Source organism: Callorhinus ursinus, unplaced genomic scaffold (genome assembly GCF_003265705.2).
Source record: "Callorhinus ursinus isolate GAN/ISIS: 27379988/994484 unplaced genomic scaffold, GSC_fseal_2.0 scaffold102, whole genome shotgun sequence".
Classification (NCBI taxonomy): Eukaryota; Metazoa; Chordata; class Mammalia; order Carnivora; family Otariidae; genus Callorhinus; species Callorhinus ursinus.
This window is the reverse complement of record NW_027397164.1, coordinates 818,255-835,194: the sequence shown is the minus strand read 5'-3', so window position 1 is coordinate 835,194 and position 16,940 is coordinate 818,255. Positions and strand designations below refer to the sequence as shown.

General features: G+C 38.2%; 1 protein-coding gene across 5 annotated transcripts in view; it reads left to right on the top strand.

The window, feature by feature from the left end:
- GPATCH8 (G-patch domain containing 8) overlaps positions 1-16,940 on the top strand; it is a 119,906-nt gene that overhangs the window by 48,873 nt on the left and 54,093 nt on the right. For 3 of the 5 annotated variants that reach the window (XM_025861724.2, XM_073889176.1, XM_073889174.1), the window contains one exon: positions 16,096-16,163. In XM_025861724.2, the coding sequence (XP_025717509.2) occupies positions 16,096-16,163 (68 nt within the window). Of the gene's footprint in view, positions 1-13,979; positions 14,025-16,095; positions 16,164-16,940 lie in introns of all 5 variants that reach the window. The other 2 variants (XM_073889175.1, XM_025861725.2) reach the window with 1 other exon arrangement.

Here is a 16,940-nt window from a genome sequence, read left to right as displayed (position 1 = left end):
ATGTAGCTCCCCCAGCACGAAGGTATGGATTGTCAGAAGGGCTTAGTTATTTATACTTGAAGCTGGTCTAGGTGAAGGAGCCTGTAGTTGAATTATCTCTTTTCCCTGCTCATTAAATGATCTTTGCAGTCTTTTTTTTTTTTTTTTTAAGATTTTATTTATTTGACAGAGAGAGACCCAGCGAGAGAGGGAACACATGCAGGGGGAGTGGGAGAGGGAGAAGCAGGCTTCCCGCCAAGCAGAGAGCCTGATGTGGGGCTCGATCCCAGGACCCTGGGACCATGACCTGAGCCAAAGGCAGACGCTTAATGACTGGGCCACCCAGGCGCGCCTGATCTTTGCAGTCTTTACACAGTTGCCAATGGCAAGCATAATTTTAGTATTCGTGTATCAAATTTGGTAAAGTACAGATTCTGTAAAACCTGTGACCTTCTGAATGGGATTTCGTTAATATGAAGAAGAGGAAGCCCATTTAGTAAATAACATTAGAATTAGCAGTCTGCAGTAAGAGGTCTGGGCTTTAGGGCTAGACTTAAAAAGGGAGAGGGATTGGGGGAGAGGAGAAGGGGCAATAGTGAACTTAAATTCTGTATGGACTACGTTTCTCAGTATAGAGATCATCACATTTAAAAGATACATCAAAAGACATTAAATATATGTTAAGTTGTGGCAAAATAACCAGAAAAGATGTGGCCAATTTTTCAAATGAAATTTGGAACAATTAAATATAGAAAGCTAAAAAATATATAAATAAATAAATATAGAAAGCTATTTTTTTAAGTGAATCTGGGTAAACTTATTATTTATTTATCTTTTTAAAAGATTTTGTTAAGTAATCTCTGTACTTAACCTGGGCTTTTAAACTCACAACCCTAAAAAAAAAATAAATAAAAAATAAACTCACAACCCTGAGACCAAGAGTCATATGCTCTTCTGACTCAGCCAGCCAGCACCCTCCCTTTTTTTTAACTAAGAAAAGAGAGTGAACTAGTTACAGAAGCAGATTGGACTTTATCAAGGTAGATTACTTTTAAGGAGACACTGGTGAAGAATTACATGGAGTTATTTGCACATTTATTGAATACTGTGTTCAAGAGACCATTATAAAGAGTATATATAATATTGTAAGATACTGCCCTTACTCATAGAGTTTGCTATTCATTTTAGGAGTTAAGGGGGAAAATCTTAACGTAAATGCTGTAAGTCCTCAGAAGAAGGAATGACTAGGTAAAACTTCACAGTGAAGTCTTGAGGAGGGAGGAATGGATATTACCAAAGACAGGAGGTACTGATGTATACAAATAGGTGATTACTCCATGGCTGGCTGGAGTGGGGAATGCCCATATAGACCTTTCATATGGTTTTTATTTATTTTTCATTTCTTTTTTTTTTAAATTTATTTAAATTCAGTTAGTTAACATGTAGTGTATCATTAGTTTCAGAGGTAGAGTTCAGTTATTCATCAGTTGCATGTAACACCCAGTGCTCATTAGATCACATGCCCTCCTTAATGCCCATCACCCACTTACCCCATCCCCCCCCACACCTTTCATATTATTTTTAGAAGAACCTCTCCAAATATTTTTTTGATGTTGAACCTTAATATATGAAAGGTGGGGTGGGGGTCGGTGAATGACACAGTTGTTTTGGTTGAAGCAAAGTTTTAGGTTTCCAAGAGCAGTTTGGAAGCCATAAGTAGAAGGCAGTGATGGGAAACTGGTTTGAATAGGCACAAACCAGATACTTATTGAGTGTTTACTATGTGCTAAGCACTTAACAAATTATTTAATTCTTATAAGTCTGTGAGATAATTGCTGTTTTTATTTTGCAGAAGAAACTGAGGCTTAGAGAAGCTTAGTAAGCTGCCCAAGAATAAGCAACCAGTAAATGACAGTATCAGAATTCAAACCTTGGTTTTTTTGCATTTCAAAACTATGCTTTTACCTACCCACACTGATGCAGAAGGTTTTAATACTGTTCCAATTTAGAACTTTATTTTGTAAGCCAAAGGCAGTTTTTGATCGGAGAGACTTTTATAGGAAAAAGAGATATGAAAGATAATTTTATCTAAAATTCATTTTACAGATGGAGAAATTGAGGTTTAGGGTTTCAGAATGTCTTTGTGATAGTGCTGAAACCCAGCTCCAAATTCTCTGATTTGTGATCTATTGTTCTTTCCAATACACCAAACCAGGACATTTTTGGTAGAAGTTAAATACTAGTATGATCAAAGTATGTCTGAAGATGAATGAAAGACTGTTTAGAAAGTTGTCTGGGTATGAGTTGATGAGGACTTAGAGTGATGGCAATGGAAATGGAAAAGAAGATACAAATATGAAGGATGATAAATCAGCCAAGAAGCACAGTGTATAGTTAGTTCATGCATATGCCTGACTGGCAAGCTCTTGTTCACTGGGTTTAGTGTTAGTCCTTTATAATAGCCACTAGCATTTATTAAGTGTTCAGTGAGTGCTTACATGTGGATTATCTAATTTAAATCCTCTTTCAGGTAGATACCATTCCTGTTTTTTAGATGAGGAAATTGACATTATGAGCAATGCTTTGCCCAAGATCTTATAGCAAATAAGTGGTAGAATAGTGGTGCCAAAACTATGACTTTAATCAATATGCTGTAGTGTACCTAAAGTCTGTGGTGGCTCACTTCTCTGTTCTGGAAAGATATGATGGTGGTGAGAAATGCAAATATTACAGAATTGAAATACACAGCAGTTATTCTGGCCAAAAAAATTATAGAGATACCTGTGAATGTGATTTTTTTTTCTTAAGGCTCTTAAAGTAGTTACATATATTATTCATGACTAACATAAATTTGTATAAAGTCACTAGAAACTTAAGGCTAGATTGAGTGGTAAGAACTTTGGCCATATTTTTAGGGATGGTAGGTAATAGGTCTCCGGGGCGCAGGTGGGAATACTATAACTTCTGTTTTATATTCTAATTTCTTCCCTTTCCCTTCCTTCCTTAGTTCCTTCCTTCCTTCCGTCCTTCCTTCCTTCCTTCCTTCCTTCCTTTATTTTTAAGATTTTATTTATTTATTAGAGAGAGGACAATAGGGGAAGCAGCAGGCAGAGGGAGAAGCAGGCTCCCCACTGAGCAGGGAGACCAACACTGGGCTCGATCTCAATCGACCTGAACCGAAGGCAGCCGCTTAACGACTTAGCCACCCAGGTGCCCCATCCCTTTTTTTCAATTTCTTATACTTTATATTTCTCTCCTGGCACTTTTAAGCTTTTTAAAAAAGATTTTACTTATTTGAGAGAGAGTGAGAGCACTGCAAAGGAAGAGGGAGAAGCAGGCTCCCTGCTTAGCAGGGAGCCTGATGTGGGGCTTGATCCTACGTGAGGTGAAGGCAGATGCTTAACCTGCTGAGCCGCCCAGGCACCTTTTTTTTTTTTTTTAAAGATTTTATTTATTTATTTGAGAGAAAGAATGAGAGAGATAGCACGTGAGAGGAGGGAGGGTCAGAGGGAGAAGCAGACTCCGTGCCGAGCACGGAGCCCGATGCGAGACTCGATCCCGGGACTCTAGGATCATAACCTGAGCTGAAGGCAGTCGCTTAACCAACTGAGCCACCCAGGCGCCCCCAGGTGCCTTTTTTTTTAAAGGTTTATTTGTTAGAGTGATTGAGAGAGAGAGTGCACACGTGGGGAGGGGCAGGGGCAGGGTAGAGGGAGAGAGAGAATCTCAAGCAGACTCCCCACCGAGTGCAGAGCCCCACATGAGGCTCGATCGCAGAGATCACAACCCGAGCCAAAATCAGGAGTCAGAAGCTCGACTGAGCCACCCAGGCACCCCAGAGCTTCTGAATTTTTTAAAAGGAACCAGAAATCTAGATATTTTTTGGTCAGTTTCCTACTTGATAAATATTGGCTCAAAGTTTAAAATAATTTGAGGGGTGCCTGGGTGGCTCAGTCGTTAAGTGTCTGCCATTGGCTCAGGTCATGATCGCAGGGTCCTGGGATCAAGCCCCGCATCAAGCTCTCTGCTCAGCGAGAGACCTGCTTCTCCCTCTCCCACTCCTGCTTGTGTTCCCTCTCTCACTGTCAAATAAATAAATAAAATCTTTTTAAAAAAAGAAAAGTTTAAAATAATTTGGGATAAACAAAACATATGGAAGACTTAGATTTGACCCACTTTAGGTTACCACTTTATGATCTCATTTGAAATTTGACCTGGGTTTGAGTTTGAGCTCTGTAACTAGTAAGCAGTGTTTCCTTGCTATACCCTCAGTATACCTGTATTTTAGAAAGATTTGGAGGTTTAGGGAATTGAACATGATGGTATATAAGTTTTATACCTGTATTCGATCTCATTTTCCTCCTCAATATGTAAAGTGGGAGATAATGCCACTTAATAGATTGAGAAACTTAAGTATTTTCCATGGTCAGACTGCTAAGGCTATGAGCTGTGTTTATAAATGCACAAATCTTTTGACCTCTACTCCAGTACTTTTTCCATTAGACTTAATGGTTTCAAACTCTAATGAGCCACAGAATCACCTTGGGTACTTGTTAAAAATGTAGATTCCCAACCAGCAGAATTCAGCAGGTCTGGGTGGGGAAATTACATTTTTATTTTTGCTTTTTATTTTTTATTTATTTTTTTTAAGTAGGCCTCATGCCCAGCATGGAGCCCAACACAGGACTTGAACTCAAAACTGTGAAATTGAGATCTTAGCCAAGATCAAGAATCGGACACTTAACCAGCTGAGCCACCCAGGTGCCCCAGGAGATTATGTTTTAAACAAGCTCCCCCAAAGAATTTGCTCTGAGCCATGTGAATGAAATAGGCTTCTGAGAAAATACTTTCACTATAGCAAGTAGGGTAGACAGTTGGTTCTTTTAGTCATCTAAAATGTATTAGTGATTTTGGGTCTGAATTAGTGTAATGCTGTTTATTTTTCTTAATAGTATTATCCTTAGCCCGATTTACATTGTTTCCCACCGTATTATGGACTTCTTGGCCTAGGTTAATTTGCATAATTTTTTTTAAATTGCATTGTTATAAAGGAAACTGGTTCATGTAGAAACTGGATTTCTTACTTAGGCAAGAAAGTGAGTGTCCAAGAAACTTTTTTTTTTTTTTAAAGATTTATTTATTTTAGAGAGAGTGCCGGGGGGTGGGGGATAAAGGAGAAAAAGTCTCAAGCTGACTTGGCACTGAGCATGGAGCCCATCTGGGAGCTTGATCTCAGGACCCTGAGATCACGACCTACCTGAAACCAAGAGTCTGATGCTTAAGGGACTGTGCCACCCAGCCGCCCCTCCAAGAGACTCTTAAAGTGAGCAATATAGAGGTGTCTGGGTGGCTCAGTGCGTTAAGCGGCTGCCTTCGGCTCAGGTCATGATCCCAGAGTCCTGGGATCAAGCCCTGCTTCAGGCTCCCTGCTCAGTGGGGAGCCTGCTTCTCCCTCTCCCTCTGCCTGCTGCTCCCCCTGCTTGTGCTCACTCGCTGTCTGTCAAATAAATAAAATCTTTTATTTTTTATTTATTTTTTTTTTTTAAGATTTTATTTATTTATTTGACAGAGAGAGACAGCGAGAGCAGGAACACAAGCAGGGGGAGTGGGAGAGGGAGAAGCAGGCTTCCCGCTGAGCAGGGAGCCCGATGTGGGACTCGATCCCAGGACCCTGGGATCATGACCTGAGCCGAAGGCAGACGCTTAACGACTGAGCCACCCAGGCGCCCATAAATAAAATCTTTTAAAAATATAAGATAAAAAGCAATATAGAGTATGTAGTGATAATGATTTCTTGTAAGTAGAATAGTCCAATCAAGTAGAAATATTTGAAAATATAAAAATTCACTAGTGAACCAATATTTGAGAAATAGGAACTAGGAAGAGACAAAATTGCTTTCAAAGCTGTATGGAATCAGATTTTTAGAACTGTAAAAAAAAAAAAAATTCTAAGGATGACCTAGGATCTCTGGACTCTTAGCAGAGACTCCGAAGGAAATTGGGGATTTTTTAGTAATTTCAATCTACTTGACATTCTGAGTTTATTCTTATATTCCATGTGGACTTCATCTATTACAGATTTGACACACTGTGGATTAGTATCTTGCCCTTCAGTACACATATAGCTGTTATTGTCTTCCAGGTGACAATAATAGTAAAATAGTGAACATCTTGACAATGTTTATTCAGTTTTGTTTAGGCTAAATATATTTTCTTAGATGATTTGAACTATATATTTAATTTGGAGAAGGTTTTGTTCAAATTATGTTTTGGTTTTTTAAAGATTTTATCTATTTGAGAGCACAAGAGAGCACGAGCAGGGGAAAGGGGCAGAGGGAGAGGGAGAAGCTGACTCCCCACTGAGCAGGGAGCCCAACGTGGGGCTCCATCCCAGGACCCTGGGATCATGACCTGGGCCAAAGGCAGCCGCTTAACCAACTGAGCCACCCAGGTGCCCCTAAAATTATGCTTCTTTAGGTTCATTCTTTTTTTTTTTTTTTTAAAGATTTTATTTATTTATTCATGAGAGACAGAGGGAGAGAGAGAGAGAGAGAAGCAGAGGGAGAAGAAGGCTCCCAAGGAGCAGGGAGCCCGATGCGGGACTCGATCCCAGAGTCCTGGGATCATGACCTGAGCCGAAGGCAGATGCTTAACCATCTGAGCCACCCAGGTGCCCCTAAAATTATGCTTCTTTAGGTTCATTCTTTTGGCTTGGATTTAATATTTATGTAACATTGCTTTTCATACTCAGTCTCATTTTGTTAATGGAATGGTATATGGGAAACATTTTTGGATGATTCTTTGGTTTTGATCCTGGATAATAACTTTCTCCCATCTGTAAATAGAGATTTCATTATCATCAAATTGCATGTAAAATATTATAATTGGTCACAGCTTCTATTTTAGAGTATCATTCATTTTATCTTAAAAATGCTAAATTTGGAAATGAAAGGAAAACATTGATTTTTTAAAATTTTCTTTCTCTTTTTAAATTTTTTTTATTTAAAAAAATTTTCTGAAGCCTTAAGGAGATAATTGGTGTAGAGTTCAACATCCTACATGGTGATTTATGGTTTACAAAGCATCTTCTATTGGTTATATCTTGATCTGCATACCAAACCTGAAAGTGAGGATAATACCCATTTTGTGGGGGAGGCTACTGAGACTCAGGCTCTGGCTGTCAAAGGTGACATAAGTGGTTAGAAATTATTTCTTATTGGAGAACTGAGATTTTGTAGCCCAGCCTTTTTGGGGATTACCTAGAAAAGTATAGGAAAAAAAAATAGGGGCGCCTGGGTGGCTTTGTTGGGCGTCTGCCTTCGGCTCGGGTCGTGGTCCCGGGGGTCCTGAGGTCAAGCTCTGCATCGGGCTCCCTGCTTGGTGCGGGGCCTGCTTCTCCCTCTTCCCCTGCTTGTGTTCCCTCTCTCGCTGTGTCTCTCTCTGTCAAGTAAATAAATAAAATCTTAAAAAAACATAAAGATCAACTGGGGAGAAGAGGATTAATGTGGAAAGTAAAGGTGGAGCAGTTTAAATGAAGCTGAAAAGTCTTTTGGGTTATTGAGGGATCCTGGAATAGTAAAAAGTTCTCAGTGTAGCAATGGAAAGCTTATTAACCAATAGTAAGAGAATACAGCTCTAAGAAGGTGTTGGATTGTTGGGTTATTACAATGCCGTAGGATTCACTACTATCTATATAACTCTCCCAAATATTCTCTATTCAGATATTTTCCACTCTAAACTTTCTGAGAATTGAAGTGAGCCAGGGTGCCTGACTGGTACAGTCAGAATACCATGTGACTCTTGATCTCAGGGTTGTGAATTTGAGCCCCATGTTGGATGTAGAGATTACTTAAGTAAATAAATAAGCTTAAAAAATATTGAAGTGAGCCTTAAGTCTATCTAACTCCTTAAGCATGTGATGCCTGCATTTTTGATCGCTAACGAATGGACAGTAGATAGAACAAATTGAACAAGTCTCTAATGAACAGTAATGCAAAATTCAAATATTTCTTTATAATACCTTACATATTTTTTGAGATATGGCCTGTTTAATGCAGCCTTATTTTCTTTTTGATGAAATAATTACTTGATTACAAGACAGTTAAATTACCAGAATTTCATGGCATGAAGCAGAAAGCACTATGATGACTAAATATATAGACCTGAACAAGTTCTAGACCCACTATGTACATGTTCATTCTTTTGAGTCAACAAATGCTTTTTAATTGAACACCACTCTATCCCAGATACTGTGTTAGTTATTTGGGATACAAACATCAGTAAAACTCAGGGCATAGAAGTGTTACCCAACATTTTTTTTTAAATAGGGACCTAGTATTTTTCCCTTTCACCCTGAGCCCCATGTCTTTTGGGGTTATTTTAACCAGAAATTGTATGTATGTATGGTTTGGTTTTGTTTTCAGAGAGCAAGAATGTGTACCTGCATGGGCAGGGCGCGGGGAGGGGCAGATGGAGAAATAGAGGATCCCAAGCAGGCTCATGCCTAACGTGGAGCCTGATGCGGGGCTTGATCTCACGACCCTGAGATCACAACCTGAGCCAAAATGAAGAATCAGTCTGATGCTTAACTGACTGAAGTACCCAGGGGCCTCCCTGAAATTGTATTTATTAAGCTGATTTTCCCATTTAAAAAATAAATTGATCTTTGCATTGTGGTTACTATGAGACTGCCTTCAGTGAGTTGATATAATTTGAGCTAAAAAAAATCTTATTTGGAGTAAAAGTATGATTTTTCTTTAGGTGATTTTTTTTTTTAAAGATTTTATTTATTTATTTGAGAGAGAGAGAATGAGAGATAGAGAGCATGAGAGGGAAGAGGGTCAGAGGGAGAAGCAGGCTCCCTGATATGGGACTCGATCCCAGGACCCTGGGATCATGACCTGAGCCGAAGGCAGTTGCTTAACCAACTGAGCCACCCAGGCGCCCTAGGTGATTTTTTTTTTTAATTGAAATCACCTCACGAACTCCCTTTATTAATCTCTTCTAAGGGCTTGGGTATCTCATGTCATCCTTGAAGAGATATCCTTTTCAGGTTTAACATTCTGATTCCATAACATGTTCATTGGTAATACCTTTTTGCCTCTTCTCTGTCCTTGTTTAGTAATATTAGGCTATGTGATTAAAACTGAACTGTTTTATCTTGGAAAGCCAGATTTGATACCCTGGTAAGATGGAAGGATGGAGATTCCTTTAGGTCACAGTTAAATTTCTGTGCCCTTAGAAAACATCTGTATTTGAAAATCAAATTAATCTGGCTGTTGTATAGATCACTAAACTGGCTATGACAATATAGTTAGTTCTGTACTAGAGAATTTGAATTCTATTGAGTAGGAAGTCTTTTTTTTTTTTTTTAAATCTTAGGAACTCTGGGGGTGTCTGGGTGGCTCAGTCAGTTAAGCATCTGCCTTCTGCTCAGGTCATGAGCTTGGGGTCCTGGAATTGAACCCCGTGTCCAGCTCCCTGCTCAGTGGGGAGCCTGCTTCTCTCTCTCCTCCTGCTTGTGCTTTCTCTCTCTCTCTCATTCTCTCTCAAATAAATGAATAAAATATAAAAAAAAAAACAACTTAGAAACTTGTAAGGAATAGTTAATGTGCTTAATGTTTCCAGTTAGTGTTTCAGGGAGGTAGCATTTATCATATTATAGTTACTAAAAAAATACTTAAATGATGCTGAAAGTAATCATTGTTTTTATGGTACTGAAGACTTATTTTCAGGAGAAATTTGTAAAAATGATGCTTTGGCATGGAAATAGATGTACCATTTTTTACTCAGTGTTTCTGTGAGTTGTGTGTAATCATTGTTTTAATAAATGAAATTATATTTAAATGCATTAACATAGCTTACTAAGAGTCCTGTTTTGAATAGTTTTGCAAATCAGCATATTTCATACGTCTCTTCGAGTTTCTAAAAGTAAGAAGTAAATAGATTTAAAGATGTCTGGACAGGCTCTCGGTCTTAATCAGCTTAGTAGCCTTTTGGAAGTAGATATTGTGACTTTGATGGCTTTTATATTTCTGCTTCATTAGGATCAGTCTTTGAAGACTATTTTAGACATCTTAAAAGAACATCAGATACTTTTAAGTGTTTTCAGGTATATGCGTTGGCTCTATAAATGTTCTGTTCCCCCTGTCCCATGCCAGAAGTTTAAGTTGGTAAGATTATTTTGTCTAACTATTGGTAATTAGTGGGGGTTTAGACTTTGTGTTGATCACTGCCATATGCACAATGCCTCCCAACAGTGTAGTAGCAGTTCAATAAATATTTGTAATGAATATTTGTTGTTGAATCAGTCTTACTGAGGGGAAAGGCAGCAGAAAGAAATTGAGGTGTTCTTTTATCTATTGACTGTCCAACCAGTGTTTTAATCACTTTGAAAGCTTCTTGATTTCTAATTTGTTTCTATGGGGAAATCATGATTTTGAAGTGTGGCTCTTTACCAAATTATGGTTGTTCTTTAATATTTTCTTCCCAATTGTTCTATTTCTGGAGTTTCTAAAAGTAGCATTTCTCAAAAAAGTATTTCTCTGGGGCGCCTGGGTGGCTCAGTCGTTAAGCGTCTGCCTTTGGCTCAGGTCATGATGCCAGGGTCCTGGGATTGAGCCCCACATCGGGCTCTCTGCTCAGCGAGAAGCCTGCTTCTCCCTCTCCTACTCCCCCTGCTTGTGTTCCCGCTCTCGCTTTGTCTCTCTCTGCCAAATAAATAAATAAAATCTTAAAAAAAAAAAAAGGTATTTCTCTTCAATCCAATTCTTTGGGCCAGTTTTGTAGATTAGTATATAATTATTTTCAAATCAAAACTGACTCATGAGGGGTTTTCTCAGAAACAAGGTGGCTGTAGTCAGTGAATTTTTATATTTGGCCTAATTTTCTCTTCAGTAATGATAAGTCATAATAGCTTCACATTTTAGCGAGAGATGCATGTTTAGATATGCACATTTTAGTACTTTTGTCATTATAGAAGTAAAATTACCTTTTAAAATATACAAAGTACAATTCGGGTTGGTTAATGAAACATAAAGTTTTTTTCTTTTTAAAAAAATTTTGGCAGGGGGGCACCTGGGTGGTTCAGTCGATTAAACGTCTGCCTTTAGCTTCAGGTCAGGTCAGGATCCGGGTCAAGCCCAGCGTCGGTCTCCCTGCTCAGTGGGAAGCCTGCTTCTCCCCCTCCTTCTGCCTGCTGCTGCAACCCCCTTCCCGCTCATGCTCGCTTGCTCTCAAATAAATAAATAAATACTTAAATTAATATATACATTTTTTTGCTGAGGTATAATTGTCATACAAAATATTAGTTTCAGGTATACTACATAATGATTCAATATTTATATATATATTTAAGGTTTTGATTTCGAAAATATGAATATCCTTTTTTCCATCACATGAATACACTGGTATTAGTATATTCTAGATACCAGGGTATGTTTTCTTTTTCTTTTTTTTCCCTCCCCTTCTCCAGTTGGCCAGATCACAGTTCTAATATTTATTGATCTTTGGCTGAGGAGGACAATTTCTTTGAAGGAAAGTGTTTAGTGTTCTGGTGGAAGTTGCATCCTTTGGAGTGAAATAAACAACAAAATGTTCTTAATTCAATGAATTTTAAGAAATACTTTATTCCTTTAAAGGAAACAAAGAAGTAGGGAACCTGGATTTAGTTCAATTTATTTTATTTTATTATTTTATTTTTAATTGAATTTTATGTATTTTTATTTTTAATTTTAAAAAGTTTTAATATTATTTGAGAGAGAGAGAGAGAGAGAGAGAGAGAGAATACAAGCGGGGAGAGGGGCAGAGAAGCAGAGTCCTCACTGGGCAGGGAGCCTGATGTGGGGCTCAATCCCAGGACCCTGGGATCATGACCTGATGCCCAACCGACTGAGCCAACCAGGCGTCCCTTTAAAAGATTTTTATTTTTTTTAAAGATGTTATTTATTTTGACAGAGAGACAGCAAGAGAGGGAAACACAAGCGGGGGAGTGGGAGAGGGAGAAGTAGGCCCCCCGCTGAGCAGGGAGCCCAATGCGGGACTCAATCCCAGGACCCTGGGACCATGGCCTGAGCCAAAGGCAGACACTTAACCGACTGAGCCACTCAGGTGACCCCAAAATTTTTTAATTTTTAATTTTTTTAAGTAGACTCCACACCCAGTGTGGAGCCCAACTTGAACTCATGAGCCTGAGATTAAGATCTGAACTGAGATCAAGAGGCAGGTGCTAAGCCTACTGAGCCACCGAGGTGCCCCTTTATTTAATTTTTTTTAAATTTTTTATTTCTTAAAGATTTTATTTTTAAGTAACCTCTGTACCCAACATGGGGCTCAAACTTACAACCCTGAGATCAGGAGTCACATGCTCTACTGACTGAGCCACCCAGGCACCCGTACTTCAATTTATTTTTTAAAAAGAAGTTGAGTTTTCGGGCCAACTGGGTGGCTCAGTCGTAAAGTGTCTGCCTTTGGCTCAGGTCATGATCCCAGGGTCCTGGGATCGAGCCCCACATCAGGTTCCCTGCTCAGCAGGAAGCCTGCTTCTCCCTCTCCCACTCCCCCTGCTTGCGTTCCCTCTCTCACTGTGTCTCTCTGTCAAATAAATAAATAAAATCTTAAAAAAAAAAAAAGTTGAGTTTTCTAGAGAATATCATATTAGCAAACATTTGGTTCCTATCTACTTTTTGAAACATTACCACTATAAGCTATTATTCAGGTGTTCCACAGTGGTGTTCTTTATGATGGGATTTATCATTAATCACAAATGAATAAATTGAGAGGTGTTTTTGTTTTGTTTGTTTTTGTTTTGTTTTTTTAAGCAGTCTCTTCCTGTATTATATATTCTGTGTCTTTTCCCAGTAGGAGTTTTCCTTCGTCTGGAGCCTCTTTAATAATGGAAAGAAATTAATGCTTGGCCCAGACAATAATGTCATCTTCAGATTGTTTTTTCTTTGGGTTTTTTTGTTGTTGTTGTCATATATATATTTTATAAGTAAGCTCTATGCCCAAGGTGGGGCCTCAGTTCATGACCCGAGATCAAGAGTCATATGCTCCACTGACTAAGCCAGCACAGCACCCCTATGTTTTTTTTAATTGAAATATGATTAACATACAGTGTTATTAGTTTCAGGTGTACATGATTCAGCAGTTCTGTACAGTACTCAGTGCTCACCACAATAAGAGTAGTTCCCCTCTGTCACCAAACAATGTTATTATAATACCTTCAGATTATTTTTAAAGCCAGACTGTTTATTTTCTTTGATGAGTTACTTCTGAGTGGACTAATTATAAATGTGACAGCCATTTCGATGCCACTTTCTCTGGAGTTCTTGGTCTCCTTCAAAGCTTGGCGTTGTTGTATGCAGAACGAAAGATGTTGGCTGGCAAGCCTGGGAAGACTTCATTAAAAGGAAACAAATTTCTAAGGAAAGCTACTTCAGGGGTTTTATTCATTCATAACGGAACTCAAATATACATAAGTTTTCGAAGCACTTAGTGTAAAAGGTTATTTTCCAGACCTTTTACTTATATATATATTTTTAACAAGGTCTTGATGACTCCCTTTCCAACCTAAAAATCCTCTTAGAGTTCTTTTAGTGAAGGAAATGACTTGATCACTGTCCAGTTGATCTATCTTTGATGTTATTTCTTTAAGGAGAAGTCCCAACTTGGGCCCTGAATACTGATTTACCAGAATGAATAGTTAAATTAAAAATTGGAAGCTAGAGCTAGTTCTCTCACTTTAACACCCCCCTCTCGCCCCAGCCAAATTATTAAAGAGGAGATTGTACATGTTCTCAAGTGGCAGTGCAAAAATCTCACACCCTGGGCCAACCAATGTGAAAACAACTGCTGTAGCACAAAGTGTCCTTCCTCTTCTTCAGCTGAAATTGGGGGAGGGACAAACCAATTGTTACTTTACCCCTTCCCATCTGCCTGCTAGAAGGCCTATATCCTACCCTAATGGTTTCTGGCTAACAAATGGTGTTTCTTTTTTACAGCATTATGATCCTGGACTTGTTGTGGTGATGGTAAACTTAGCAGTGGTAATTTTTTATTTTCAGACTGAATTACTCCTTTTGTCATCAGTGCACCAATATGTTAGGCTTACTTTCTCTGTTGTAGCCTTCATCCTTCTGCTTGGTCTTTTTCATTTTCCTTTCCTTTCCTTATGCAACTTGTCTGATCCTTGTTCATTAAAGGGTACTGTTAAGAAGGGATGTATCTGTTTGTGTTAGAACTGCCAAAAAAAAATCAGTTAAAATATTAAATTCTAATACTGTCAAAAACTTGATTTTCCCACAATGTAATGGGCACTAGCACTTGCTACTGCAATTTATAAATAAATTAAAACAAACTTTGACTGCCTTAGAAGGCAAAAGTACTAATGCAGAGTTTATAAACAGGGGTTTACAGAGGTAATGAATTTGTACCAAAACTTTCTTGATTCTTGCAAAACAAATTCTGACAGACCAAAAAAGAAACCAAAACCAAAAAAAGTAAATTCCTTTGACATTTCTTTTCAATTCTTTCATTGGAGCATTAATGTATTTTACCAGTAAATCCCTGATTGAGACGTTATGAAAGTGATATTGCACCTAGGAAGTCATTTTTATAACCTGTCTTTAATTTGGTCCTTTTGCTAAAGATTGCAGTCACTGCTTATTTATTATACCATTGGGCATAAGGTAGTATGCATTTTCATTTTGTTTAACTGGCAGTCTTTGATAGTTTCTAAAAGAAGGCTGTATTTTAGAACTTTTTTCCTTTTTTTCCCCTGGCATAAAAGTATCTTTATTAACTTAAACTTTCACTGTGATAATTATTTCTAATTATCTCCTTATTTATTGTTTGAAAACTATAATGGGATACTGGTGATAAGTAAACTTCTGAATTTGTTTTTCATTATGTTTTAAAGATAAAAATTAAATATATATATATATATATGGAGCAACTGGGTATAAGTGGTGCCAGTCACTTTGAAAACAGTTTCTTCTTTTTTCTCCAGGACCAAGCCTAGTCATGAATATGGCATTTATTTTTTTCTGATTGGTTTTGGTAATACCTCAGATTTAGCCTGACAAAACTCAACTTTTAGCCCAAAGGTATAATACATATGTGTGTATAACAACAACAACAACAGAAACACAAAAAAACAAACAAAAAACAATTGTTTACACCAGCCTGAGTGAAATGATGAGGGAAGTAAACATTGTGTTTTTTCACTAAAGGTGTACAACGGATAAGGTAAGTCAGTCCTCTTTTCAGTGGGCTTACATCACAATAAACAGCGCAAGTTGTGATGTAAAACAGCTGTGGTAGTAAAGTGCTTGTCTGCCCCATTTTGCTTTGTTTGGCTGGTTATGAGTGGATTAAATATACATTTTTAAAAATCTCCAGCATAGATTGATTAGTTTAAAGTCAATTTTCTTCGCAACTAGTCCTTTTCACAGCTTACCGATTGCCACAGCCAGTGTTAAATCCACTCTGGAAAATGAGACCTCAGAGCACCAGTTTAAAAGTAAAACAATTTTTTGTCCCTAAGGGCAACTAACTGTTGCTTTTTATTTAAATTTTGTTGCAGCCCCAGTTAATTGTTGAAAACAAAAAAATATTAAACATGCTGAATTGCAATTACAGAGTTTTCCTGTATCGTGTTTGAAACCGTGCCTTTTTTTTTTTTTTAAGTTTAAGCATGTCAGTTGAGATATTTATTACTAGTTTTAAAAGTGTGTGTGGGAGGATGTCAGTGGACTGTAAGAGTGAAATGATTCTTGATGGAAAGTTATTTGGGGATCATTTTAAAAAGCAATTTCTAAAGTTTTTGATTTTAAATCTCCTGGTGCCATTGCTTAGAAGTGCTTTGCATTACTTACTTAATTTTGTCATAGTAATCTGGAATTTTCCTCAACTGGAATGTCAACCAAGTGGTTAGTTGGGCTTAAACTGGGAGAGTTAGGTTTGGTTGTAAGCTGTGAGAATGGCTTGTGTTTGGTTCACTGTAGCTTTCTGGTCTCTGCACTCCAAGGCAAGATCTCTAACCACCCAAACCCAATGTATAAAGTGAACTGTTGGCTTAGCTTTGCCTCTTACCTTGATAATGTGTTCCTGTTACAGGGAGAACAGATCCCATTCCGATTGTCGTCAAGTATGATGTCATGGGCATGGGTCGCATGGAAATGGAGGTAAATTGATCTTGTTAGCTAATTTTTTTAAAATGGTGTATTTAAAATTGGTATTCCAAATTCAGATGCCAGTACAGGAATACACTTATTAGATAGAATGTAGTTTTAGTATTTTTCTTTGGAAATTTAAAAATATATTTTACATTCTCATTTAGTGCTGGCTTTGAGGCAGGTAGGTGATAGATAATGCCCCTGTTTTTTTTGTTTTTGTTTTTAAAGATTTTATTTTTTTATTTGACAGAGAGAGACACAGCGAGATACAAGCAGGGGGAGTGGGAGAGGGAGAAGCCGGCTTCCCGCAGAGCGGGGAGCCCGAGGCAGGGCTCGATCCCAGGACCCTGAGATCATGACCTGAGCCGAAGGCAGACGCTTAACGATTGAGCCACCTAGGCGCCTGGTAATGCCCCTGTTTTAACAGGGGCATAAGGAAGTTGAATGTTTTGCCCAGGGTTATGCCACAAGGCAGGATCACACTTAAAACCCAGATCCTGGTGCTCATTTTATTAGGCAGGTTTGTTCAACTCTGAAAATAATTGCCGTGGTAGAAGCTTTGCCCCTGTGTGCAGCTGTTATCTGTGATACCTTCTTTTCATTGCCTAAAATATTTTCTCCATTTACTCCTAATTCTTTGGCATTGAACATTGTAGTAAAGTCTGTTATCATCAGAAAATGTGCCTGTTGGGAACCACCAGCATGGAAGGATTAATTAGTTATTTTGTACCTTTTTCTCTGTAGGGGAACAATAAAGTAAGAGGTAGCTGAGTATAATATGAAGTT